This window comes from Aspergillus pseudonomiae, assembly GCF_009193645.1.
Source record: "Aspergillus pseudonomiae strain CBS 119388 unplaced genomic scaffold BDV37scaffold_13, whole genome shotgun sequence".
Lineage (NCBI taxonomy): Eukaryota > Fungi > Ascomycota > Eurotiomycetes > Eurotiales > Aspergillaceae > Aspergillus > Aspergillus pseudonomiae.
In genome coordinates this window covers 265,419-291,658 of record NW_022476005.1, presented here as the reverse complement: position 1 = coordinate 291,658, position 26,240 = coordinate 265,419, and the positions used below count along the sequence as shown (strand labels likewise).

Here is a 26,240-nt window from a genome sequence, read left to right as displayed (position 1 = left end):
CGGTTGACGCCAATGTACCTATGATAGTTGCTTGGATTGATTACTCAGGTTTACAACTTTACCAAAACATATTCCAGGATAAAAGAAAATTTCCAAAGCTTTTGCAGTAGATGCTCTGGAAGAAGCAAGAAAAGATGAGGCTAAACTTAATGGAATAGTGTCAAGGGGAAAAAAGAAAAGCAAAAGTTTAGTGCATCATCCGTGAATCGAACACGGGCCTCATCGATGGCAACGATGAATTCTACCACTAGACCAATGATGCTGCTGAGCTATTGGCTCTTGATGGAAGAATCTGTCTTATTTAGTTTTATATTCCAGGAGAATGTGGTACAATGCAAGGGTGAACACCATGGCTACGTTGCTGTATAAAAGAAACTATCACTCCCCGATCTTCCTCATGTAAAACTACGCCATCGGGTAAGTATTTCCATATAACAGAGCGCTGAATCGTACTTCAGCAATATTGTCTTTCACTCTAATACACTCGTGCAACTCGGTGGACTCAGCCACGGGACAGAGAAGTAAAGGGATACATGTGTCCATGGTCGGACAAAGTAGCTTATCTTCTAGTGGTACAGTTCTATTAACGAATTGGCGCTAGATGAGTAGAATTAACTAATCTGCAACGTGGTGTCAACTGAGACTCGAAACTATATACTTATGTATTGTTAACTATCGCTATGTACAGGCATATTCTGAACAACAGGTTCTTTTGGGGGCATATCGTGGACTGCGGACTCCCCTGTAGCACTCGGCTCCTCATCCAGTGCATACGTCCCCTTGCCATTGTCCATATCCGTCCGGATCAGAGCGTATCTTTTGTCTAGCTTCATCAGATGTGCCGCCCGTTCCGATACGCTCCACGACGAACTGTCTCTGAAGTCGTCCAGCATCTTACTCTTGGCAATCCAGGGAATCATTGAACCAATTGATCGGGGACTCCGGGGAAAATCAAACCGCCTCTTTCTGGTGATAAACACATACATGAGGACAAATGTGTCGAAGGCTATAATCAGGAAGACAACGATAAAAGCCGGTCGAACGGGAATCAAGGACATGAAGGTGTCGTAAATAGTAGCATCGGGAATCCGTACGGGCTTTGACAGGCGATTGAAATGAAAGTCACGATGGAGCGTGACATCGGTCGCAAAGACTGTCTGGTAGACTAGGGTTGCCGCCTCGATCAAGAGGTCAATATCGATTGTAGTTAGGTCGTTTGTGTTCTGCTGCTTGTACACATGGGCAGCCAAGAGTCCAAACCAATTCTGCAGGATTTTATGACGGTCCTTTGGAGGATATTGGGTGATATTAGACTCAAGTGGATTCGCGAATGCTCGATTGTAGTTAGCCAGGCTTGCAGTGATATTGGCCAGTACGGGGCCCTCCGTGATGTCGGTTCCGTTCATAGCATCATAGGTCTCCACATATCCGCGAAGGTCGAAGGTGGCAAGAAATGTTTGGATCGTAGCACTAGACTCGCAGTACAGGGTGGCAATGTTCCCTCGTGGAACTTGATCAAGCCCCGCCTCATTCAATTGGGCAACGACCAGAATGCCAGGCCTTTGGCATAGGGGATGCCTTTGGTCTGATTCGGTCGGGGCGATGAAGTCAACGCTAAACGGCGCTTTCGAGCCACCAAGGGCTGATTCTTGCACACGGACTCGACAGGTTGTGTTCGGATGCCCGGATGGGGAATACTGCCAATAGGTCGGACCTGAGAGAATGTCTTGGGAATGGCCGTTTGCCGCAGAAAGGAGTTGGCACGTTAGGTTGGCACCGATGCCGACCAACGGACTGGTAGCCCATTGGTCTTCTGTCATGTTCGACTGCACGGGAAGCAGGGAGTGAGATGTAGTGGTCCAAGGAAGTATAGGTATACCGGTGTAGATACTGCTCTGGAAAAGATCGGCCTCCGCCAAGATCCAAGTGTGATTGCCGGTAGTATAGGATCGATGGTCATATTCCGATTCGATAATGTTATCGGTGGCCATCGGGGAGTATTCCAGCGAGAAGAGAGCGCTTGCAAGAATAGTCAGAATCGTGTTGAGAATACACGTCAAAGATACAAGGCCAAGCAGTAGGTAACGACGATTGAAGCATTTCAGCGCCACAGCAAATGGGCTCTGAGACCCATAGTCTAGCAGAAAGGAGGACCGAGCAGTTGCGTTGCCTTTTTGAAGTATGAACCATGGCTCCAAAATAGTGAAGTTTTGGTATACCGATATATACAATCCCCGTATGAGAGCGGCACTCGCGGGAGGAAGCAACATCCATATAATTCTTAGGTCGTCTACTTTGATGTCAGCCAAAGGTGGGAAATACCCGTACTGCCAGGACTTCGACATAATAACGAGCATGCCTCCCAGCGCGGCAAGGAAGGCCGACATTTCTAGGATGAAGATAGGGATCATGAGGAAAGGGGGTGGAGGGTCGGCCCTTCGTCGAGATTTCTGTTGGCTTCGATGAGTGGAGTCTGTATTATGTCAATATCAACTCCATCGGTTCGCAGTTCCCCCAGCTCAGCGCGACTTACCATCAGGAAAGGATATTACCAGACGCTGTCCTTGACTAGTTTCCCTCCAGCTACAGCGGCCTCTGCTTAGAAAGGACCGAAGCTGCCGTGTCGTCAACACTTCCAATTCCATCTGGGACAGCATCTCCAGGCTTGGAGCATCAATGACATCTGTAGCTATGCAACACATCGATGCGATCGAAGCAGGGTTGTCGCTTAGAAAGTTTGGACGACGTGGGTACAGATAGAGGAGACTCGCAACCAGCACCACTCCAAACGTTAGAATCATGGCCGATATGCGGACACTACTCTGTTGGACAAGTAAAGCGACCCGTTGAACAATACGAACCCCCTCAACGTGAACAGTTTGCCGAAGGTCAAAGGTACGGCTCATCAAAGGGACAAAGGACTGGCTGATGGCTGCGTCAACTTCGGACCATATATCACCTTGGGACAGCATCCCGTACTGATCGTCTACATTGTTGGAAGCGACTGCCATGCGCAGCAGTGAGCTGCTAAACATTGCTGTATCGAAGCTAGTCTCTGACAGATCTGTCGTGGTATCTGACTGTACATTGACCAAAGCGACCGAGCCATTCGCATATAATGTGATCTCTGCCTCGGCCATCATATAATTGACGCTGCACCCAAACGGACTGAACCCGTCTGAGGACTTGTTGGAACCATGTTGTGCGTTTAATACCACTTGATTCGCATGTACCGCCACGCCGACTAGGTCGAATTGTCCACAGATCTTTGGGTTCTCGTTCCATTGCAGCAGCTTCCAATATTGTACCTGGGGGGTGTCCATCTCATCTTGATCGGACCGCGCGGTACATGTGTCGAGAGCCCCCGCGACATCTGCTAGTCGAGTACTGCCTTGATCTAACAGAAGAAGCTCAGATAGAGGCGACGCTTCCTGATCCCTCTCCAGACGTGACAGACCCGCCAATAACCCATCGCCGTCGATGTAAGCGCACGATACATCGGCCCAATAGACCGATTGGTTCAGCCTCCACATGTCATCCTCGGATCCGCTATTCCAATATGTCTGAACCGGAGGCATCGCATATCGTCTGGATCCGATTACATCGCCTGCTGAATGGACATTCTCGATGGCGAGGGATTGATTCATTGCACTGTGAAACGTCCAGTATATATGCGTGTCTAGATTGATAAACTTGGGCCAAGTTTTTAGTGTTTGCGGGAGCTGCATAGAGACCACCTCTGCGCTGACCAAGTTGCCTAGGACTGCCGGAAGTACCAACTGTAATAAAATACTCAGGATTGACACGCAAAGAGCCACCCAATGCCGGTTGCGAGCGGCCCTGAATGGGGTCGTTGTGAAATGGCCGAATACATAGTTGAGAAGCAGTACGTCAGCTGAAGCGCCTTTGGGATTTGATAATAGGAAGTATGGCTCAAGTCGAAGAGCATCGTACTCGGTGAAGGACCACATAGCACCTATTATGACACCCATCGCCATGGGCACAAAGGTGTATGCCACTTGTTGCGCCGTAGCTATGTCCTCGGTTGAGCTAAAGATTGCGAGTCCGCCTCTCGCAGCACTACCCAGGTAAATTCCTCCTATCGTGATCAACATTGTTAACATGAGCGCGGCCAGCGAGCCCAAGTAAATGCCGCGAAGTGTGGCAGGACGCCATCCCGGCGCTCGATGCTTGTGTGGCATCCCGATAAGATTCTCCCATTGTCGCATTGGTTTTGTTCTGTCTTTGACTAATCAATTAACGAATCGCATTATGGATGTTGTCGGAGACAGCCGAATGAGTCACAGCAGAACGCCTTCGATATAGGGAACATCGCCAGCGAAAGTCTATCATGGACCGTAGTGGGACAGTTGCGTTTCCAGAATAGTCTGCGAAACGTTTCCAGTGGACCCGAAGCGTTGAATTATCTCGCGATCAGAAGGATAGCAGTGTTGGCCAGTTTCAATGCATTTCCGGGCGGAGTAAAAGGGGCAGAGAAGAAGGACGATACGTATGACATTCAGCTTAGCAGTGAGATTTTCCTGTGGCTTGACGAGGGCCCTTAACTTGACAGGGTCTCGCCTCCATCCAGTGGAACCCAATCGGTAAAGACCATGGCAATGAGTGGGTCTAGACAATCTCGTTGCCTTCGTTCCGTGCTCTCTTCTTGTCACCGGTTCCCATACGAATGTAACACCACTGGATCTCTAGACGCCATAAAGAGGCTCAAAATGGTCGGAGAAAGAGTTTATTGGAGGTAATTTCGTAACCCAACGTGTTCTAGAGCCTCTTAGCTCTTTTGACTCATTTCATGGCCAGAACCGGTGACACTTGTGGCGGCAGTGCTGCTGGCCCCAAACTTTATTGCCAAGTCTAATGGCTTTAGCTTGAAACCGCGCCTCTTTCAGCTTGAACAGGGAACAGAATCCCTTTGAAAACAACACCTTATCCCCAGTCCCACTAAAGCAGTGCCGTTCCTTTGAGCCTTGGTGCTCGTGCGAGCTCCACTCTCGGTGTCACGTGTGCATCGCAACGTTCTGATCAACGATCCATTGGCTCGAGGATTCAAGAACATTGCCATGATACAGCTAAATAGCGGTCCGAGGTGGTAAAACTGCCAGTAGATAACTTCCAGGAGGGTTTCCATTCCGTGCAGCACTCAACATACACAGTAAACAGTTTAGTCGCAACTAGGGCAACGACCCCCTCAGATTAGGCAACGGCCGACCATACCCAATTAGGTAAACCCTATAGGGTACAAGGTCTCTAAAATATTACCTCGGTAGCATGGATCGCCTTACTTGATATTGATATTTTCCTGCTTTCTGGGATGCGTGTCACAAAGGAGAATATGAACTGTCTCCGTCGTCGTTTTGGTCGGAGTGACAGATATTGTATTCGCTATTTGCACCTTCGCGAAGAGAGGAAAGATCGAGGACAGCCTTATCTATGGTGAGACTAATCAGCTCTCTGAGAACCAGAAGGACTGAAAAGCTACTGTAGGAAATTGCGAATTCTATAAGATGATTGTGATTAGAACACTGTATGGAATGTAATCGTCTGCATTTTGTTACAGTTTGCCAAGCCAAGTTCTGCTCTCAAGTCGTAAAGACAAGTTTGGACATGGGGTTGAACATTGGGCACACGGGAAGATACCAGGTCGATCATATTCTGGATTCTCCACCTTATACCTTAACAGACAGCGGGCGAGGTAGTATTGTTTCCCTTGTCAAATTTGCTACCACAAAGGCAGGTCAGCCATTTATTGGTGGACAAAGTAAAATTATTGAAGGCAGCCTTGTGGTTGAGCCGTGGGTATTGCCCCGGGGGAAATAGTATATGAGGTTCAAGTTACCAGGAGTGGTACATTGTCAAGTTTGAACCTATAATGCGCGCTAGCTCGGAAGGCAAAGCCACGTTAAATCGGAGTCCATTATTTTACGCGAAATGTTGGTACTGGAGATCAGATGGGTGCCAAGTAATTGCAATTGCACCCCGCAAGTGAAGTGCAATCTGGTTTCAAGATATTGAGATATAGTTGGTCCTGGAGGCTAAGCATTTGAGGTATTATTGGTCGATATACCTAAGGGGATCAAGAGCTGGGATCATGAAACCCCCTGCGCAGTCAACATACAATATATCGTCACTTGAGATTTATCCCTGTAGCCTGCTCATGGGACAGGGCAAGCAATAGCTGCTTGGCATAAACTAGCCAATGTTACAGAAAATTGACAGGCTACTCATACAGTATCATCTAACCTCGTACTGTACGAAAAAGTATAGTGAGAATAATAGAGAGTCAAAGACAGACAAGGACTCCAGTCTTCCCATAGCCCAGAAAAGCTAATCAATGTTCATTGTCTAATTAATCCCTAAGGGGTAAAAATGCTTCCATGAGTTCCATTGTGTCTCTTAACTATACATCTTGTTTATCCTTCCAGACATGGAAATATCAAGTGGTCTTCTCCATGAGGAAGTCATCTGGGCCTTTGATAGTTTGAGTGGCCCTCCCCTTGGCAATCAAAGAAGGTGAGCTGAAAAAAGATATCCCCACAGTCGGGCAAATTGTGGAGACTCAGAATAGGGCTAGTTTCTCCGAGTGCGTCTCATTGTGTACCAATCAAATGACAATCTTCAAACGACCCTTATGGACCTAGGAAAGGAAGGATCATCAGCATGTATGCCTAGAATGAGAATGAGATCCATCATCTGATTGCTAGGGGTCAACGGCTATAAGATAAGGGATATGAGAATAGTATATATGGGATTGTGGGATAGAAATTAAGATAGCGGCACAATGGATGGATATTTTTCGATCTTCAAACGCGATGGATGTCAAGCATACTACTTTGCAAGTGCGGAAGACGGAGTTGATGCCCGAAGTGCCTAAAAGGGGAAAGGAGATCAAACAGTGCAAACAGCTCCTCACGTGCCGGGGATTTCGGCAGATGCCCTGAAGACGATCATCCGAAGGACATTTAGTTGAATGTATCCCTATGGATGACATGCAGATGTGGTTTGATAAATATACATACTATCGACGCCACAGTGGTCGGTCCGATCGTTCTTGGTCAGACAGCCCCGCTGCATCTGACCATCAGCTCCCCCGCAACAATGCGACAATCGCGTGGTTCTCGTCCTGACGACAAGAAGCTTTCCCTCTTGGAGAAACAGTCAGGTGGGATGCTGGTAGCCTGGCACACCCCAAGATTTGTTGAGGAGCTTACCAAGATCTTTGATCCACTATTGCTCAGGAACAGGAAGCAAGAAAACCGCTTGGCGGCCCCATGATGTAGTTTGCGCCCCTCCTCAGTTACTACGATGGGAAAAGTTGTTTGCTTGGATCTCCAACTCTCGGGGAAATGGGGGATCCTCGGAGAATTGCGCACAATGTGTCCAACGTGCTCTTTTCATTGAAGAACGGTGTACGGAGCAAACAAGACACAGAGCATAGTTCTACCCCATAGATATGGTGGAATGGGGTGTTTCGCCGACATTATGTACGTTCTCCAGGGGCACTATTCCGCATGCGGCCCATATCTCATTTTATTCCCTCGGCCAACGACCGATAGCAAACAAGATGTAGTATAAATTGAAAATACTACTTAAATGCTAAATCTCCTCACCGACAGGGCTTCTGGAGCTTTGCCATCCATCCACTTCTCTAGCACGTCGCCATGAAGCTCTCCTCAACCGCAGGTGCTCTGGTCACCAGCCAGGCGGCCTACGCTGCCTCCGCTATCGATTATAATGCAGCCCCCCCAAACCTTTCAACTCTGGCCAATGGCTCTCTGTATGATACATGGAGACCCAGAGCTCATATTCTCCCACCAGCCGGCCGAATTGGCGACCCGTGTGCTCATTACACTGATCCCGACACCGGTCTCTTCCACGTTGGCTGGCTGCACAATGGCAGTGGTATCTCAGGTGCCACGACCGACGATCTGGTGAAATACCGTGATCTGAATCCTAGTGGAGGTCAATTTATCATGCCCGGTGGCAAGAACGACCCTGTTGCGGTCTTTGATGGCTTCGTATTCCCGAAGGGAATTGACGACAAGCCCACCCTTTTCTATACCTCCGTCTCGTCGCTTCCGATCCATTGGTCGATCCCCTACCACCCTGGAGCCGAATCCCAATCCTTAGCCGTCACATCCAACGGCGGTCGCAATTTTACCAAACTTGATCGCCCACCGGTCATTCCCCTCCCTCCGTCGGACAGCAATGTGACCGCTTTCCGGGACCCCTTCGCTTTCCAAAGCCCGGAGTTGGACGCTGCCGCGGACAGTGCCCCGGGTACTTGGTACACAACCGTCTCTGGTGGTGTCCACGACCAGGGCCCTGGTCAGTTCCTCTATCGTCAAGACCAAAAGGAAATGAGCCTCGAAAACTGGGAGTATCTGGGCTTGTGGTGGCAGGAGAAGGTCAACAGTACTTGGGGTAACGGCGATTGGGCTGGAGGATGGGGTTTCAACTTCGAGACTGGTAACATCTTCAGCCTGAACGACGAAGGTTACAGCCTTGATGGCGAGATCTTCGTAACCTTGGGTACTGAGGGTTCTGGAGCCCCTATTGTGCCCCAGGTGTCGTCCATTCACGATATGCTGTGGGCTGCCGGCAACGTCTCTAACAGCGGAAATATCACTTTCACACCAACCATGGCTGGTGTCTTAGACTGGGGTGCTTCTGGCTATGCTGCCGCTGGTCAGATTCTGCCCGCAACGTCCCAGGTGTCCACAAAGAGTGGCGCTCCCGATCGTTACATTTCCTTTGTCTGGCTCACCGGTGACCTGTTCGAGCAGGCCAAAGGGTTCCCACTTTCACAACAAGACTGGGTTGGTACCCTTCTGCTTCCTCGTGAGCTTCACATCAAGACCATTTCCAACGTGGTTGACAATGAGCTTGCGCGGGAAAGCGGATCATCCTGGCGTGTGGAGCATGGGGAGTCTGGCATTGAACTGAAGACCCTGGGAATTGAAATTGCTCGGGAGACGCGTGAAGCTCTCATGTCTGGACCGAAGATCACTGAGCCGGAGCGTACATCGAAGGAGGCTGGCCTCGTGCCCTTCCAGGTCTCCCCGACTACCAAGTTCTATGTCCTGACTGCCAAGCTGTCCTTCCCTCGCTCTGCCCGTAACTCCGATCTCCAGGCCGGATTCCAAGTGTTGTCATCTGACCTCGAAAGCACCACTATTTACTATCAGTTCTCCAACGAATCGATCATCGTCGACCGCAGCAACACTAGTGCTGCAGCAAAGACTACTAATGGAATCGTCAGCACCAGTGAGTCCGGACGCCTCCGGTTGTTCGATCTGCAGGGTGATGGCGAGGAGATGGAGACTCTGGACCTTACGATCGTTGTGGACAACGCCGTCCTTGAGGTCCATGCCAATGGACGCTTTGCCCTGAGTACCTGGGCTCGGTATGTATTCTCTGAGGGTCGGCAACAAGGCATTGGCTAATAGTTTTCGCAGTTCCTGGTACAAGAACTCGACTGACATCAAGTTCTTCCACAACGGTGCGGGTGAAGTGACATTCAGCGATGTCACTGTCTCCGAGGGCTTGTTTGAAGCCTGGCCGGAGCGTGTTTAATGTAAGACAATAATGCGATGAGATGATGTAGGGGAGAAGGGTTGCTTGTATATATGAGCCAATTATCATAGAGGCAAAACCTGCACCTGAGTTAATAATTATACCACCTAGTCAGTTCCTCGTAATTGATCTGGTAGTGCATTTGACAAATCCTTTTTCACCGCATGCCATTGTTAAACCACCAGCGTTCAGATTTGTAGGCTGCCGATAGCCTCGGGAAGCCGAGAACGCGCGAGCCAGACAAACTTCCTCTCACTTGCCGCCGGAAGCCTGGATATCGTTTGAAAGGGTGCTTAGATACCAATTCTGTACTTCATTAAAGGACCCTTCCTACCCATCACCAGCTTTGGTACCCGGCGGCAAGCACCATGAAGATAAACTTCCTCCGTAGGATCGTCTTGTTCGCCGAAGTATTCAAGTCAAGCCGTGCCGTCCGTCTACAAGCGTCATCTTCCACGACGGTGACTATGACGCGCACATGAGCTAAAATAAAATCGCTCATAGATAGAACGATTGCCCCATCACCGGACCGGCTGATCATTACGTTTATTTTGCCCCTGTTCCTGTTGCCTGGATGCCGGCGGAGTTGTATCTTGACCGGAACCGATGGTTGAAAAGGTCAAGTTCCGGCGGAACCGAACACACTCAACCCCATGGGCAGACTTCTCCAGGTTTCGACTCCGGATTATGACCTTTATTTTGGACTAGTGCCTGGTGACAACCCACTCAAAGGGTCTCAATTGTGGGGCTACAATGACTATGTGTTCTTGGGTTACACTTCCTTGGAGAGTGGAGATGGATATCCTGGGGTATGGTACGATTAGTATAAAACCACCGATATATTCCCACGTGTAAGATAGCTGATTGTGTCCACATTGTTCAATTGCATCATATCATTCATGCGCCGAAATGGCTAAGGGTAGATTCAGTCAGCCGTACTTTGGCTTGAAGGGAGGATGGTTGACATTCTGGGTAACCGTTGCTTGTGCAACGGACATGATGCTGTTCGGTTACGATCAGGGTGTTTTCGGTATGTTTCTTCTCTATTCCCTTTCCATTGCACCTAGTGCTTAACTGACGCCTCCTTCTCGGTTGCAGGTGGTGTCATCGTAACAAAAGACTTTCTTGATGTACTGCACCTTCACAACAACGCCAGTCTAGTGGGAACAGTCACGGCCATCTACGATGTCGGCTGTCTGGTCGGCGCCATAGCTGCCATGTATGTCGGAGAAAAATGGGGTCGCAAAAAAACCATCCTATGCGGAACGACAATCATGTCCATCGGCGCTGTTCTGCAGACTGCAGCGTATGGTGTCCCTCAGATGATCGTCGGTCGAGTCGTAGCCGGTATTGGGAACGGTATTAACACGGCCACGGCTCCCGTGTGGCAGGGAGAGACTTCACAGATCAAGTGGAGAGGCAAGCTCGTTATCATTGAAATGATCCTCAACGTTGCCGGCTACTCACTCTCCAACTGGATGACCTTCGGATTCTCCTTTGTGCCTGGGCCAGCGTCATGGCGGTTCCCACTTGCTTTCCAATTCGTCTTCATTTTTGTCCTTTATGCCACCGTGCCATGGCTGCCAGAGTCCCCTCGTTGGCTGATTGGCCACGACGAAACGGAGAATGCTCAGCAGATCATCGCCGATCTGGAGGACAAAGATGTCCACGATCCCCATGTCATCGCAGCGTATACCGAGATCATCACCGCGGTACAATATGAACGCGAACACGCCATCTCCTGGAGTCAGCTCCTGCGCGGTAAGACCGGAGACCAGGGCGGTACCTGCGTGATTCGCCGTCTGATACTGGGAGCCGGTGCACAAGCCATGCAGCAGCTGGCTGGTATCAACGTCACATCATACTACCTGCCCACGGTCTTGATGGAATCCGTGAAACTATCCGAGATGCTATCACGACTGCTTGCGGCCTGCAATTCCGTCTCATATCTGATTGCCAGCACGCTAGCCATTCCTAAGATCGATGGCTGGGGTCGACGCAAACTCATGATCTGGTGCGCCTTAGGTCAGGGCGTCTGCTACCTGATGATTACTGTCCTGCTCCGATTTAGTGAGAAGCCAGACTATCCACACCAGACGCAAGTGGCTGCAGCCGCGGTTGCCTTCTTCTTCTGCTACTACCTATTCTTCGGGTGCAGTTATCAGGGCATCGGATGGCTTCTGCCAGTGGAACTCAACTCGCTTAGCATGCGGACGAAGGGAGCTGCGCTTGGTACAGCCACAAACTGGGCGATGAATTTTATGGTCGTGGAGATTACCCCCATCGGGATCCAGAATCTGGGATGGAAATTCTATATCATCTGGACCGTCTTCAACTTTTCTTTTATCCCTGTTGTCTACTTCTTCTATCCTGAGACTGCCAACCGTGCGTTAGAAGATATTGATGTTTTCTTCCGCGAAAATCACAGTATCTTCGTCAACGGGAACCCGGAGGCTATCAGCGTCGCTCGACCGATACGGTATATTGAGATGGAGAACGCTCTCAAAGACCAGAGTACCTCCATCTCAAAGGCGAAGCAGATGCTAAGTCATGATGAGGGGCAGATTGAGTATCACGAGACTGTTTAGGCGGTTCCATCGGGGTGTACAGTTGTATTGTTGCATGCTTCGCCATGTACCTGTGTTTTTAGCCTAGTTATAGAGTTGGCCAACGAATTTATGCAGTTCACGATTGCTTCAAGTCACTTCTTGCGAGTGCTCTAGGAAGTATAAACCTCATTGCTATAACAAACGGTGATGCCTAGCATGTGATATTCACACACATCGCATGGTCTCTAGAAACGATATCCCCGTTCTGTAGTCTTCTACCATCCTGGGCAGAGTACTGGGGTTATGGTGTAACCCATATACTCAGCAAGCAAGCACAGTTCTTACCCAAGGTCAGCAGTGAAGAACGAGGCTCCTCGAGATGTGCCTATGTACAGACTGCCTCACCTTAATCCTAATTTCCCAGCGGCAAGCATACTGTAGTATATACTAAGATGGTGAAAATCACTTCTCACTATGCCATGAATGTTTTGCACGCCTGGTAATTGCCCGTCCGGTCAAAAGTTTCCTAGCTACGATATTGATTATTCTGAACTTGTGGCCATGCCCTCGCCTCACTAAGCGCAATATCATCATATAAAGATAAAGCCAATGGAAGGTCTCCAAATGAGTATCTGCAAGCGCCACATAGCGGAAGATTCGTAATTAGTGAAACATCAGTTCCGTTATATTTTGTAGTACTGTATGAGTGATATTTCAACTTGGAATTTAGATCTCTTGAGCCGCGATAAGCGTTAAAATTGTAGGGAATGAATGCGCCGGCTCGTTTACGCCACTCTATCACCTTCCTTGGTCGGGGAGTGTAATTGGGTTTTATCCAGGCCAATGAGCCAGAATACCCTAGTCACACTGAGCGTTGTATTCAACTCACTCAAGGACAGGGCTTCCAGGTCTACACGCAAAACACATCCCAGGGTATCTTCTGATGCCCGTACGCCCACACGAAAGCTATGGCGGCTAACCCGCCGATAGAGGAATATGTCAGCACATTCCTGCGTATATAAGGGCGATCGAGATACTGGATGAAGCAACTCAACGTCGAATCTTACAGCTTCTCCATATTCTCCAAAAAACGATACTTACTACCCAGGTACAAGGTTTGTACGTTAACGCACTGCAGGAACGGGTTTGCGAGAGCTAGAGTATTAACTCCCTCAGTGCTCGATTCTATAAGGATAATGCCGGCTGAAATCGTGCCTTGCAAGCATTGTGGGAGTTTGGTCTCGAGCACTCAAGGGAAGTGTCCAGATTGTGGCAGATCGCCCCATTACTAGGTATACCAGCATTGTCACTATATAAGCGGTGCATGAATGACAATTCCTCTCTCCGTTGGCGCATCACTCGATATGGCGGGAGGACGGTAGCATCCTCTCTCGGAGGTAAGGGCAACACACCCGTTCAGGGTAGTTAAAGTATCGTTTGCGCAGGGTGTGGAGTTCGAGTTGGCCACTAGAAAAAAAAATAAGAGATGCTATGGACAATGATTGTCCACTGAAGACCACCGTTAGCAACTGGTGAGACCTGAGACCACGTGAGCGACTGGTTCGTGGCGCAAATCTACTGGATCTCAGATGCTGTGTACCACCCAAGATGAACAAACCTTGACGAGGGGAAGGGTGTCTATCGGTTGAATCTGTTCTGATTCTGCAGTATTGTTGCTGCGGAATATCCTACTTGCTGCGATCACATGTGCGCTCATAGCCCTGGATTAGCTGTGAGGCAACCTTTACATACCATAACTCCAATGACACCAATATTTGTGAAGCTATATCTCTTCAGTATACTTTGTTCCTCCTTATGCTTTGGATTATACATAGTTTCTGCGGGAGGCAAAGACAGCTGCTTAGGGCAAATTCCATCCTCCCAGAGATGCAGCCGTTCTTGCTTACCTGGTAGATATGGATAACTTACTGGCAGTCGTATTGGCCGATCAAGATAGCTCAGTATGATTTGAACTGATAGATTTATTACGAGAAATATCCCGAGAGAAGTACCATTCCTGTCCACCGATTATAACAAAATCTTACTTGTTCAGGGTTCGTGAAAGCAAGTTCGCAAAAGAGACGAAACCAAGCTCGTATTGACTCGGAGGGAATCAAACTGAGAATAAGAAAAAATAAAATAAAAAAAATAAAAAAGATTATTCAACATTGATCCAGATTGCAGAATACGAGAAAGGCAGTCGACCCATCGGCCAGCGTCTGGGCCGTGGAGGTTGGAAAGTGTGGGGAATAAATCATCCCAAAAATCGGACAAAAATCGCTCAATCTCCAAACATCATCCGACTCGTGCATAAACCCACCATGGCCTCCGACCCCCCTTCAGTCGATGATCCAAGTGATCGTCGGCCAAGACCAGTATCAACCGACAGTCCACGGACAACAAGAAGCAGGAGACATCTACGGTCGTCGTTACCGACTCGGGTGAGCAGTGCCTGCGAACGATGCCGTCTCCATAAATCTCGGGTAAGCCGATTTTCCTGCTCGTTCTCGGCATTGGAGGGCCCTGCTAAAGACGACTGGGGGTGCTATGGCAGTGTGATCCTTTCCGACCGTGTACGCTCTGTGTCAGAGCCAATGTGGATTGCCAGGCTCTGCCGGCGCACCAGAAAGATGCGGTTCGAAGGCAAGTTGGTAGAATACCCTTCTCGGCTTCAGATGGCTGATATGCGGGTGCAGCCGAGTGGCATCCCGACGTACCCTGAGGAATTCTCGGCGTCAGTCGAAACCCCCACGCATGGGCTCAGCTGAGCAGCCGCCGGATCGTGAGGACAGTCCTCGCCATGAGGTGGAAGCGCCGGGCGCTAATGCGCCCAGTGCTGACTTCCTTCCGGCGGATGAGCACGGCGCCCGCTCAGCCATCGACTGCGGCGAGGCGGAATCGGCCATGGGACTGGCGCGCAAGATCTGTGAACTGGGCAGTCAACACATCGACGAGCGAACAACATTTGCTATCCCAGGATACCGAGCAAGTACCAGTGCGCCCGTCGCGCAGTCGGCCGTCGCTGGCCAACGGCTGCCCATCTCCTCCATCTTGGGCCAGCCATTACCCATTGGGGAGTTGATGTATGAGTTGTTGGAGGAGTATTTCGATGCCATCCACTGGTTCTCCCTGGTGGTGTATGAACCGAAATTTCGCAGACAACTGCGCTCGATCGAAGATGGCTCGGCCTATCCATCCCAGAAGCCGTTCCTCTTGCTGCTGGCCGTCATGCTCGGAATGGCAGCCTGGTACCGATCACAACGGAATTGCGACGCTGAAGATACGAGGGAACATTGGCGACAATGGAGTGCCGATCTCATAAAGATCGTTGAAGCGAACCTGGTTGAACTGATGGACCAACCGTCAGTGACAGCCGTGCAGACCTGCATCCTCCTGGGCTCGCACCATGTCTACCATGGCCGACCGAACCTCTCCTTCGCGCTCTTAGGCGCAACGATCAAAATGTCTCAAGCGCTGGGCATGCACCGCGAACCCGTCCAGGGCGAATTCGGAGACATCGAAGAAAGAAAGCGAGTGTGGTGGACGATCTACACATGGGACCGGTTTGCGTCCATCACCTACGGTCGGCCGTTGGGAATCAACGACAAGGACTGCAATCTCAGCATGCCGGCTGACATGTTAGAGAACCCATCCTTTACCACACCGGGATCCGGCGACGATAATATGATATGCTATTCCGCGTACCAGCGCGAGTTAAATCGTCTCTACCTGATCGCATCCCCGGCGCTCGAAGCGGTATTCGGTTCGCGTACCTTTCGTACATCGCAACAGCTGACTGGAAATCCATATGCTTCTCTGGTCAGTCATGCCACTCAGGAGCTGCAAAGATGGCGAGCCTGCCTCCCAGCTCATCTCGCATTAGATCTGGAGCGAGACTATCACCCGGACGGAGAACCCGGGTCGAGGGCGCACGCGTTACAGTCCCTGTCACTGCAACTCACCTATGACAATGTCCTCATCGTTCTCCATCGGCCACTGCTGGCACGACAGGTCGACCATCTCACCTCAACCACACGGCCACCGCACGGCAGCAGCGACAGCGGTTCACCTGCATCCCATCCGGCGGCTGCATCCTCCGGCCACTCCACTCCAGGCCTCTCGTTCGAAGCACCATTCCCGACCGCACAGGCAGCCAGTTCAGACCTCTGGATGAATGCAGCCGTGCGAACCGCCCGCGTAACCGAAATGCCGGTGCTCGCCCAGCTCGCGACAGACAGTCACCTCGTCGCCTTCCTCGCCATCAACCTCTTCAACGCTGCCATCGTGCTGGTCGTGATGGCGCTCTCCGAACCCCTGTCCGATACCGCGCAGGTCGTCAAACGGACCATCACACGGATCCTGCGTCTCCAGGACCTCATCGGGACCCGATCAGCCCTGTCAAAGCAAAGTACCACGGTGCTAAAGAACGTGGTTACCATGCTCCTCCGGCGCGAGTCGGAGGTTATCTTTGGGCCCATCACCGGGTTCCCCCAGAGACTTGGGCATCATGTCACGCAGGATCCGACCGGTCTCGGGCGCATGTCCGTGGAGGATACGCTGCGACTACCCCTAGATGGGACGATTGGCCTATCTGATCCAATAGTGGGAAATCATATCCGACCTGATCCGAGCCGGGCGGTTCGACTGAATGAGAGTTTGACCACTGTTCATCACGGTAATTATCTTCTTTCGTGATTGTACAGTCCGATGCTAATGCTAAACCTTGGTTAGTTCTGCCACCTGGGAATGACCGCTCCATCAATGTTCTCTCCGGCGAAAGCCATCAGACTCATCAGCCGCCCGATGAAAACACCGAATCGCAGTTCACCCTTCAGGTCCCGATGGACTATGGCTGGGACGGTGCTGGCGCTGTCCCCATGGGGGTGGAAGACCCGTATCTAGGGAATGGCGAAAGCGGCATGTATTGGTTATGGGATATGACATGGGACGGTGTGGGCGTTTAAGGCATGAGCAGTTCTTTTGATTGATTTATTTACTTTTTACTGTACAGTTCTAAAGATCTATATCCACTGTATATCCCTCAAACCAACAGACTACTATACCGAAGCCTGTTTGGCAACCTCGGGGTCGACGTCCGGCCCGTAAATCACACTCTTGATACCCCCCTTGCCAGCAACATGCTGGAACGCTTCCTCGACCTGCGAGAAAGAGAATTCATGGGTGACCAGCCCATCGACCTGGACCCGTCGCGAGTTCAGCAAGCCAACGGCCAGCTTGAAATCGCCGGGACCGTACCGGAAGCTCCCCTTGAACGCAGCCTCCTTGTCACAGATTTGCCCAACGGGTAAGGACAGATTCGGCCTACCAAGTCCGACTTGCACGAAGGTTCCACCATGCGCCAGCGCATGAATACCACAGTTGATGCAGGGCTCAGCCCCCGAAGCATCAAGGACAACATTGGCACCATCGCTTAGTCCAGCCGTGGCTGCTAAGGCATCAGCGTTTAACTCGGGGGACTTCTCCGCGCTCATCTGGTAGGTGTGTGTGGCGCCGTACTGCCGTGCCGACTCGAGTCGAGCAGCCACGATATCTACGGCGACGACCGTCGACGCACCGAACGCGCTCGCAACGGCGCAGCAAAGCAGTCCAACCGGCCCGGCGCCGAACACAATGACCGACTTATCCTGTAGATCGCCCGCTAGTCGACATCCGTGCACCGCGACACCGAGCGGTTCGACCAGCGCGCCGTCGCGCAGCGAGATGTGTGCCGGCAACTTGTAGCAGCATTCAACCGGTACGCGGTAGTATGTAGACAGCGTTCCGTCATAGGGAGGGGTTGCGGCAAAACGCATGTCCTTACACAGGTTATACCGACCACTGCGACATGGGCTGCAAGTGTTGCAAGCGATTCCGGGCTCGATCGCGACGCGGTCGCCAACTTCAATGCCGGATGCTTTGGCGCCGCGGGAGACCACTATGCCGGAGGACTCGTGGCCGAGAATTATGGGGCTCTCAACAACATAGCGGCCGATGCGACCGTGTTGCCAGTAGTGGACCTGTTCCTCGGTCAGTTATTGTTGGGGTTGAGGGTGGCTGGATGTATGCGCTGCTTACATCGGAGCCACAGAGACCGGTGGCGACCACTCGCACTATCACATCTCGATCAGATTCTAAGGAAGGGATCTCTCTATCTTCATAGTAAAATGAACCGCCAGGGCGAAGTACGGATGCTTTGTTGACTGTCTGTGAGAGTGGTCAGCGGATGGAAGACGATCAAGATTGATCATCAACATACGGGATCTGTAGACATCTTGCTCCTTAACCTCCAAGCACTGGCTTCGGAAATGAATTTGTGAGGATGAGAAATCAAGGATTGAATTGCGTGGTTTTCTATCGCTGAAGGAGCTGGTTGAAATAAGTAGGATGTACTTCGGCTTGATCACGGTTCCGGCGGAACATCCACCTTAGCCTTCAATCATTTCGGTTCCGGTCTCAAAGCTCCAGCTTGGTACCTGCGGGGTTGTGGGGAAATGGAGAACGTAACATAGTGTGCGCTTTATTTTTGAGCTTCAATTCCTCCCGCTGATCCTTTACTTGGTTGGTGTATGCCCACCTCCTTTTCATTGTGCATAGAATGGGACCTTCTCGGCCCGATGAGGCTAAGCGACCTGTTCAAGCTCAGACTCGGATTACCGACTATTCGTCTCGGCAGCACTAACTCTAGCTCTTTATTTGAACGAGCGAGTTGATGTTCCTCGATGTTGCTTGTCGACGTCGCGTCGGACAGCATCATACTGGTCAATGTTCTCAAAGACGCGGCGAAGTACCATCAAACCATGACGTTAGGCCATTTCATTCTATTATAGTGTTTATCATACAACTTTTCATATAGGGGCAGTCCATCTAAGCCTTGGTGTAACGCAGGTAAGGCTTCAGCTCACGGACCTCACCGAACTTCTTCCTCGCATCCTCGGTCGACACGGAGGGGGGCACGATCACGTCCTCTCCGACCGTCCAGTCGATGGGGGTCGCGATGCCCTTCTTATCTGCAGTCTGCAGAGCGTCAATGACACGCAGCACCTCGGCGGAGTTTCTGCCAGTCGAGGCCGGGTAGAGCATAGTCAGACGGATCTTCTTAGCGGGGTCGATGATGAAAACGGCGCGGATGGTGAACGGAATGCCCTTCTCGGCAATGTTGTCAAGGTCCCGCTGGTCGATCATGTCATAGAGGAAAGCGACTTTACGGTCGGGATCGGCGATGATGGGGAATTGCACGGTGGTGCTGCCGACCTCGTTGATGTCTTTCACCCATTCGCCGTGGGAGTCAAGCTTGTCGGCACTCTGTAGGCAAAAGGTCGCATTGGTCAGTCCGATGACCTTTAGCATCGTGTAGTATTCCCGTCTAGCTCACCAGTCCAATCATCTTGACACCGCGCTGGTCAAATTCACCCTTCAACCTGGCAAAGGCGCCCAGCTCGGTGGTGCAGACGGGGGTGAAGTCGGCGGGGTGGGAGAAGAGGATAGCCCAGTTGTCGCCGATGAACTCGTGGAAATCGATCTCGCCATGGGTGGTCTGGGCCTTGAAGTTCGGAGCTATGCCCGTGGTCAACTATGAAACTTCAGTGAATCACGCCATCCATACCGGTGGATCCGAGACGCAGTCGGGGCTGCTCTTGGGGAATGTTGGAGACGAAACGGCGAGCGATAGGCTGCGCCAGAGGCTGTACGCGGGGAAGCTTGGACGCGAGGGAGACCCTGGGGAGGGCAGCCGCCCGGGGAAGGGCCGTCAAAGCTCGGAACCCGGCACGAGGAAGGATGGAAGCCATTGTGACAGGCGGAATTTGGAGTTGAGAGGGTCAATTGAGGTTGAAGTTGAAAAGACTATCTTGAACTGGTTGGTATGGAAGTGAATGGCCGATTGCGTGATTGCGTCAGTGCAGATCCCCAGACTATCCCCTTTTCGGTCGGACTTGGCAGGCGGTGGTTTGCCTCAGGCACTGCCGATAATGTTTAGTGGTGCCTCTGTATAGAAATAGGTTGTAGGAATCTGTGAGATACAGACCATAACAAACTATAACAGTACCTTACAGTGACTGATCTTGGTCTAGGAGTGTTGCTCTGCCGTTAAGGAGCAACAAGAGACGGGGACTACCAGGATTTGTTTTGTGCCAGATGTGGAGAAGTATATATATATCAGCCTGTGAAACCTCATGATTACAACAGATGGAGAACACTTCCATTTTTTCTTCTGGTGAATATCCTCGATTTGCCTTTTGAGTAGATTAAGCTTAATCTTGAATTCCACTGCCTGAGTTTAGACATCAGCATAGAGGATGGCTAGGGCATGACGTCACGGCAACATATGGTAAGGCAGCCAAGTAAAGCCATCAAACAAACAAAGAGTCAAAGACCGTTCTGTGGGTCCTTTAATTCCTGATCGGGCGACCCTCCGCGTGGTGAAGCACCGTTTGGGCCTGACATTTCACGTGGCTCCGCGTCGGTCTGGCCAGATTCAGTCCTGTACGATTCTAAATAGTGGAGTAAATTGACTACCAAGTAAAAAACCAGTCGGACACCGGAACTGGTCAGATCAACACTGCAACTTCCAAGGGAGCACTCCGAATCCCCCCTCCTGATACACCAATTTACACTCAAAGAAAAGAAAAAAGTGACACAAAAGTCATGTGAGACTAGGCAGCCAAAGGTACCAAAATCTCAGCCTCAGACATGACTCAGGCTGGCCTGAGGTGTCGCATGAGGCTGGACTTGTATAAATACGGCTTCATTGTCATCATTCTCCCTGTCACGTTCTTGTACCCGCTTCTTTCTCTGTTACTACACGCCGTGGGTGGCCGTGGGAAATTCTCCCTTTCCCTCAACTCCCCCACCATGGAGCCTTCTTCGTCGTTCGGGAGATTCTTCTATTTCTCATATTTTGCCGTCGGATCATATCTGGCGAAAAGTCTTCTGGACCAGGTGGGCAGCTTGCCGCTACATCTCTTGTATTCCACCGTCGAGGTACAATCACACGACGATGCCTACAACTATCTCCTATTTTGGTTAACGAAGCAACGGTTCAATGAAAACAAAAATCGCCTCATCGCAAGCACCTCCTTGAGTAGCGGCCGGGATTACTTCAGCGAGGACTCCGACGATGGGGAGTTTGACGACATGCTGGACGCGGAAGCCTCCACCGACACCGAGTGGAAGGCCTCATTATCGAATACGCGTCAGCTGCTGTGGTCGCCCTCCGAAGGCATCCACTATTTCAAGTATGGCGGTCGATGCCTGGCACTCACCCGGCAGATCGAGGAACGCGGGCAAATGCTCTACACGCGCACCGACAAACTCCGCATCTCGTGTCTCGGGTGGGATGCGTCCATTTTGAAGCAGTTGCTATTGGAAGCTCGCGTGGAATACTCACAGAAGGAAAAGGGCAAGACGGTGATTTATCGTGGGGCTAAGAGAGCGTACGACAACGACTTCTACTGGGCCCGTTCGACCGCGCGTCCCGCCAGACCGCTGTCCACCGTCATCCTGGACCACGAAGAGAAGACCGCCTTTATCCGAGACGTTCAGCAGTATCTCCACCCCAGCACGATGCGATGGTACAGCGATCGAGGCATCCCCTACCGTCGAGGCTACTTGTTTTACGGTCCCCCCGGCACGGGCAAGTCCAGTCTCGCCTTCGCAGCGGCAGGGTTCCTAGGATTGAATGTGTATATCCTGGACCTGAATGCCACCCAGCTTACCGAAGATGCGTTGGCACAGCTCTTCCAAGCGTTGCCCCGCCGGTGTCTGGTGCTCCTGGAAGACATTGACACGAACGAAGTGACCAGTCGTCGCAGCGATGAATCCAAAAAGAAGCGGAAAGGGAACAACAAGATCTCGCTCTCGGCCTTGCTCAATACGATCGATGGTGTAGCAGCGCAGGAAGGCCGTGTGCTCGTCATGACCACCAACCACCAAGAGAATCTGGATCCCGCCCTTATTCGGCCGGGCCGGGTGGATTACCAGATTGAGTTCAAGCTGGCCAATCGCAATTTGATGATGCAGATGTTTCAGAACCTATTCCGAGACGTACTGCCGAGCATTGACTCACACCTGGAGGACAGCGTGACTGACGCGTTGCTGCTAACTGCGACAGCGGAAAAGGTCCCTCTGCTCCCAGCTGCTGACCACGCCCCGATCCGTCCTGAAAGTCCGGAAGTGGACATGGAGCAGTTAGCGGCCACCTTTGCCGACAAGATTCCCGAACTCACGTTCTCGCCGGCGGAGATCCAAGGCTATCTGCTGTGCCACAAAAGCTCCCCATTAGATGCCATCACACATGTAGAATCGTGGGGGGAGAAGACGCTGGAAGAGAAGAAAAAGAAGGATGCCGAAAGAGAGTTGCAGGAGAACGAGAAGGCCAAGAAGGATAAGAAGGGGAAGAAAGCGAAGAAGGGCAAAAAAGAAACGGCGAGCAAGGAGGAGACCGACGAAGAGAAGGATTCATCCTCTAGTGCGGAGAGTGAGTCGGACGAAGAATCATCGAATGAGGAGAACAAACAGTCCAATGGAACGTACTAATAATGAAGACTGTTTGATGGCACAAGGAGCAATACTGGCAAATGCCAAGAGTAGACCAATACAGTAGAGCAAGTCAGCTGAGAGCCCGCCAAAATTCCATTACGTTTCATTCTCCTTCAAATCAGTCTTGTGTATCCATCTGCACCTTGGTGCTCGTGCTTATCGAGCACCATTCTTCTCGAGAGACGCAATGTGCATCTACGAAAGGCGCTTGTTAGGGACCCGATATACTTGGACTAGATTCGACGTGACATGTCATTACCAAGGCCTTACCGCACGGACAGCTTACGCAAAGATCGCTGCCAAGGGGACGGTGATATGAGTTGGCGGTGCTCACAGCCATGTTGATCAGGCTCGTCAGCCAAGGTTCTCACTTCCAAACAGAAAACACGAGCGCTGTGTTCGGCCACGTCGGGTTAGTGTTCCTGCCTCAGGTATGTAAGGCCGCCAGTCCAGAGAGAGATCCGTCTGCTTCGGAACCAATCGGGAGGCCTCGTTGCCTCGATCTACATCCCTACTTACCAGTGATACAGACAGTCCGACAATACAATTAAACTCATCCACGAACGAGGCAATGCGGGGAGTTTGCATACGTCATGTGGATATGAGACTCATTGGTCCCAGATTATAAGTACCGGGCTGGAGACTATTAATAGATGTGCATCCAGATTAACAACTGTCGTCTTGATCGGGACGAAACCAACATATTAGAGATCAACATGCGCCTACTATATTATGCTCTTTCCCTCGCTCCTCTCTGGACGCCCGGCGTACTGGCCCAATATTTGGGTCCAACCTACCCACCCCCACGAGACCTCACCAGTGATTCCAGCCGCGTCGCCACCAGCTGGAAGAAGCTAGACTCAGCCCTGAAAGCGAGTCTGAGTCGTCGCAATGCGAGTGAGAACAGTGAGATATCCCAACTGAGAGATCTAACCTTCTCTGTTGGCATGTTCTCGACCCTTGACCCGGCCGCGCAGCAGCTTCAGATTCACCATACTAGCGCCGAAGTCGCTAATTCCTCAGTGGGAATGAAGAAAGTAGATGGAGATAGCATCTATCGAATAGCTAGTGTCTCGAAGCTTATTACCGTCTTTGCGGGTCTGCTAGAGCTTGATAGTGCTGACTGGGAATGGCCACTCACCGACGTCTTCCCAGAGATGGCAGATTTTGTCCGCGAGAAATCCAGTAACCTTCAACCCGTGTATGACACTCAGTGGGATAAGATCACCCTCAACGCAATCGCGTCACAGATGGGAGGTATCCCTCGTGGGGGAAATTCGGAGTTACTAGCCAGCTACGTTACCGCCAGAGCGTTGAACAGCACTGATCCATCCGAAACGGATCCCACCTTTTTGGGTCTCCCCCCTCTGAACGAAAGCGACCCATCCCTCTGGCAAGCTTGCTGGGGGAGTAACCGACCTTTCTGTGCTGAGGTCCCCTACGCAGAAGCGGAGGCAGATAATTCTCCCGTCTTCCTCCCCTGGAGTAGCCCGCAGTACGCCAACAATGGATATATGTTTCTAGGCATGGCAATCGCGAACCTTACCGGGAAGCCCCTCGAGCAAGTCTACCAGGACAGCGTCTTCGAGCCTCTGGGGATGACCTCTTCTCTCAGTGACCCCCCGGCTGAGAACGACCCGAACCGTGCGCGCTCGGTTATTGCAGGACCTATCGAAGGATTTGCGATCGATGCCAGCGTTACCAAAGGCTCCGGTGGGTTGCTATCGACCACCAACGATCTCGCCAAGCTCGGCGTGGCCATCCTGAATTCCACTCTCCTTCCCGCGGACCAGACGCGCAAATGGATCAAGCCTGTCAGCCATAGCGCAGACCTGCGATACTCGGTGGGGAAACCCTGGGAGATCTACCGCTACGTCCACCCGGACTCAGGAATTGTTACGGATATTTATACGAAGATGGGCGACTCAGGCAACTACGGGGGCCTTCTGGCAGTCTTGCCGGACTTTGACGCGGGATTCAGCGTCCTCGACGCGAGTTCCCTTACTACCCGGTCCGCATCGGCTGCATACCTGATGGACTTGGTCATTAACGCCGTTGTCCCCGCCTTGATCGAACAAGCCGCTCTGGAAGCCCAGCGCAACTATATAGGAACGTACCGTTCCTCCAATGCCGGACTAAACTCGTCCTTGACTCTGGCATTGAGTCCGCCGACGCGCGCCTCACCCGGTCTGATAGTCTCCTCTTGGATCAGCAACGGCACAGACATCACACCATACCTGGCAGCAATCCTCGGTGGTAAAGACACGAGACTGGTGCCTACCATTCCCGCCTCTGGAAAGGTGGCATTCCGCCCTTACACCCCGACGGTGGAAAAGGCGGTTGGCTCGCCACAGAGACTCATATCGCGACTTTACGATGTCAACGATCTGTATCTGCTCGATGGGAGCACCTACGGTGGCCAGAGTCTGTCACTGCTTGTGTTTGACGTCGACGAAAATGGACGGGCTACAGCGGTAACTCCTCCAGCGTTCCGCACCAAGTTGGAAAGACAGTGAGGCGGCGCATATCACAAAGTCCAATTGTACATACATCGAAGCAAGAGCAGGATTTGTCGCGCGAAAAGATACCCGCGGCTTCCCATTACGGGACAACATGACGCAGTTAATATCTCTTCCTTTTTCACATATATAGAATGTCTCGGGTTTCTTTAATGCATTAATTACCACCCAGCAATATAATCTTCTTAGAGTATCTACTTTCACTATACAAACCCTAGCGACCATATGGGACATATAAAAAAGATATTGCACATGGTGAGTCCCTTTCCCTACTGCATCCAGCCTTTACCCGGCATATATAATCCCGCATAGCAAAGATAGTTCCCAGTCGACTCCATCACGACTTCTCCCCAATCTCACCGACCATCTCTACATCTTCCACGCCGTCCCTATAACAAAACAAACACGAACAAACATTAGCCCACACCCACTCAAACTCATATGAGTATATGAGTAGTTCGCTGTCTGCTTTCTGGTCGGCCATGGTTTTATATGTGGAGGACGGAAGTGAACACACGGCAGAAACAGTTAAATGACAGCTCTGGCTAGCAACTGAGGACACTATTCTACGTCTTAATAGCTATTTATACGTGCTGGCTGTATGTCTAACATTGGCTATAATACCGTTGCCATCAATGTAGTCCAACCCAGCCGTGTAGAATGAAGCGTAGCATAAGACTGGGATAGGTCAACCCCGGACCCCAGATCAGCCAGTCTAATCCGTTTAGACTTACTATGTACTAACTATGGCTGCTATGGTATTGAATATTGGACACTATGAAGTGTTCACTTTCATCCAGAGTTCTGATGAACAGCGAGGACAAGGCCTACGAGGGGAACAAGGTTTACTTCGCCTCAGGGTGAATTGATTAAAAGGCGAAAACAACACTACATGCGCTCGTGGCGCAGGTAAAGAAGGGGGGGAAAAATCGAGCAGGAGACAGCCTTATTGGCAGATGGCGCGACATAGCTCTCGGGCGTTTGTTGAATCAGAGCTGAACGGAGCCGCGGGTAATGGCAAAGCCCCAAAATACGAGGGGAAGGA

At 51.1% G+C, this 26,240-nt stretch overlaps 8 protein-coding genes and 1 non-coding gene across 9 annotated transcripts; 5 read left to right on the top strand and 4 right to left on the bottom strand.

Moving 5' to 3' along the window:
- Positions 1–191: 191 nt before the first annotated feature.
- On the bottom strand, positions 192–262 carry BDV37DRAFT_t61. The gene has a single exon. It is a non-coding gene; the product is annotated as a tRNA-Gly (tRNA).
- Positions 263–667: 405 nt separating this feature from the next.
- On the bottom strand, positions 668–4,717 carry BDV37DRAFT_241837 (DUF3433 domain-containing protein; the record flags this gene model as incomplete). The annotated part of the gene is made up of 2 exons (XM_032081235.1): positions 2,534–4,717; positions 668–2,473 (listed from the first exon to the last, which is right to left on the bottom strand). The coding sequence occupies exons 1-2, from the start codon at positions 4,227–4,229 to the stop codon at positions 669–671; spliced, it is 3,501 nt and encodes a 1,166-aa protein (XP_031944377.1). The 5' UTR covers positions 4,230–4,717.
- A 2,766-nt stretch (positions 4,718–7,483) lies between these two features.
- BDV37DRAFT_40049 (glycoside hydrolase family 32 protein) lies at positions 7,484–9,695 on the top strand. The gene has a single exon (XM_032090573.1). The coding sequence runs from the start codon at positions 7,677–7,679 to the stop codon at positions 9,459–9,461; it is 1,785 nt and encodes a 594-aa protein (XP_031944376.1). The 5' UTR covers positions 7,484–7,676; the 3' UTR covers positions 9,462–9,695.
- Positions 9,696–10,375: 680 nt separating this feature from the next.
- Positions 10,376–12,285, top strand: BDV37DRAFT_241833 (general substrate transporter). The gene is made up of 2 exons (XM_032081234.1): positions 10,376–10,621; positions 10,690–12,285. Exons 1-2 carry the CDS (start codon positions 10,501–10,503, stop codon positions 12,177–12,179), a joined length of 1,611 nt encoding a protein of 536 aa, XP_031944375.1. The 5' UTR covers positions 10,376–10,500; the 3' UTR covers positions 12,180–12,285.
- Positions 12,286–14,348: 2,063 nt separating this feature from the next.
- Positions 14,349–17,151, top strand: BDV37DRAFT_40007 (fungal specific transcription factor domain-containing protein). The gene is made up of 2 exons (XM_032090571.1): positions 14,349–16,815; positions 16,872–17,151. The coding sequence occupies exons 1-2, from the start codon at positions 14,895–14,897 to the stop codon at positions 17,102–17,104; spliced, it is 2,154 nt and encodes a 717-aa protein (XP_031944374.1). The 5' UTR covers positions 14,349–14,894; the 3' UTR covers positions 17,105–17,151.
- Positions 17,120–18,478, bottom strand: BDV37DRAFT_40013 (NAD(P)-dependent alcohol dehydrogenase). The gene is made up of 3 exons (XM_032090572.1): positions 18,397–18,478; positions 18,216–18,344; positions 17,120–18,157 (listed from the first exon to the last, which is right to left on the bottom strand). Exons 1-3 carry the CDS (start codon positions 18,409–18,411, stop codon positions 17,198–17,200), a joined length of 1,104 nt encoding a protein of 367 aa, XP_031944373.1. The 5' UTR covers positions 18,412–18,478; the 3' UTR covers positions 17,120–17,197.
- Positions 18,479–18,485: 7 nt separating this feature from the next.
- On the bottom strand, positions 18,486–20,125 carry BDV37DRAFT_241825 (peroxiredoxin). The gene is made up of 3 exons (XM_032081233.1): positions 19,744–20,125; positions 19,513–19,694; positions 18,486–19,442 (listed from the first exon to the last, which is right to left on the bottom strand). The coding sequence occupies exons 1-3, from the start codon at positions 19,925–19,927 to the stop codon at positions 19,005–19,007; spliced, it is 804 nt and encodes a 267-aa protein (XP_031944372.1). The 5' UTR covers positions 19,928–20,125; the 3' UTR covers positions 18,486–19,004.
- Positions 20,126–20,990: 865 nt separating this feature from the next.
- BDV37DRAFT_269475 (BCS1 and AAA domain-containing protein) lies at positions 20,991–22,673 on the top strand (the record flags this gene model as incomplete). The annotated part of the gene is made up of 1 exon (XM_032084369.1): positions 20,991–22,673. One exon carries the CDS (start codon positions 20,991–20,993, stop codon positions 22,671–22,673), a length of 1,683 nt encoding a protein of 560 aa, XP_031944371.1.
- A 719-nt stretch (positions 22,674–23,392) lies between these two features.
- Positions 23,393–25,192, top strand: BDV37DRAFT_280316 (serine hydrolase domain-containing protein; the record flags this gene model as incomplete). The annotated part of the gene is made up of 1 exon (XM_032086531.1): positions 23,393–25,192. One exon carries the CDS (start codon positions 23,393–23,395, stop codon positions 25,190–25,192), a length of 1,800 nt encoding a protein of 599 aa, XP_031944370.1.
- Positions 25,193–26,240: the final 1,048 nt, after the last annotated feature.

Coding starts and splice junctions, on each gene's coding strand:
- BDV37DRAFT_40049 (XM_032090573.1), top strand. CDS start 7,677: ATGAAGCTCTCCTCAACCGCAGGTGCTCTGGTCACCAGCCAGGCGGCC.
- BDV37DRAFT_241833 (XM_032081234.1), top strand. CDS start 10,501: ATGGCTAAGGGTAGATTCAGTCAGCCGTACTTTGGCTTGAAGGGAGGA. Junction 10,622..10,689: donor TTACGATCAGGGTGTTTTCG/GTATGTTTCTTC, acceptor TCTCGGTTGCAG/GTGGTGTCATCGTAACAAAA.
- BDV37DRAFT_40007 (XM_032090571.1), top strand. CDS start 14,895: ATGGGCTCAGCTGAGCAGCCGCCGGATCGTGAGGACAGTCCTCGCCAT. Junction 16,816..16,871: donor TTTGACCACTGTTCATCACG/GTAATTATCTTC, acceptor AACCTTGGTTAG/TTCTGCCACCTGGGAATGAC.
- BDV37DRAFT_40013 (XM_032090572.1), bottom strand. Junction 18,158..18,215: donor CCGGTCTCTGTGGCTCCGAT/GTAAGCAGCGCA, acceptor ACCGAGGAACAG/GTCCACTACTGGCAACACGG.
- BDV37DRAFT_241825 (XM_032081233.1), bottom strand. CDS start 19,927: ATGGCTTCCATCCTTCCTCGTGCCGGGTTCCGAGCTTTGACGGCCCTT. Junction 19,695..19,743: donor ACTGCGTCTCGGATCCACCG/GTATGGATGGCG, acceptor CCACGGGCATAG/CTCCGAACTTCAAGGCCCAG. Junction 19,443..19,512: donor GTGTCAAGATGATTGGACTG/GTGAGCTAGACG, acceptor TTTTGCCTACAG/AGTGCCGACAAGCTTGACTC.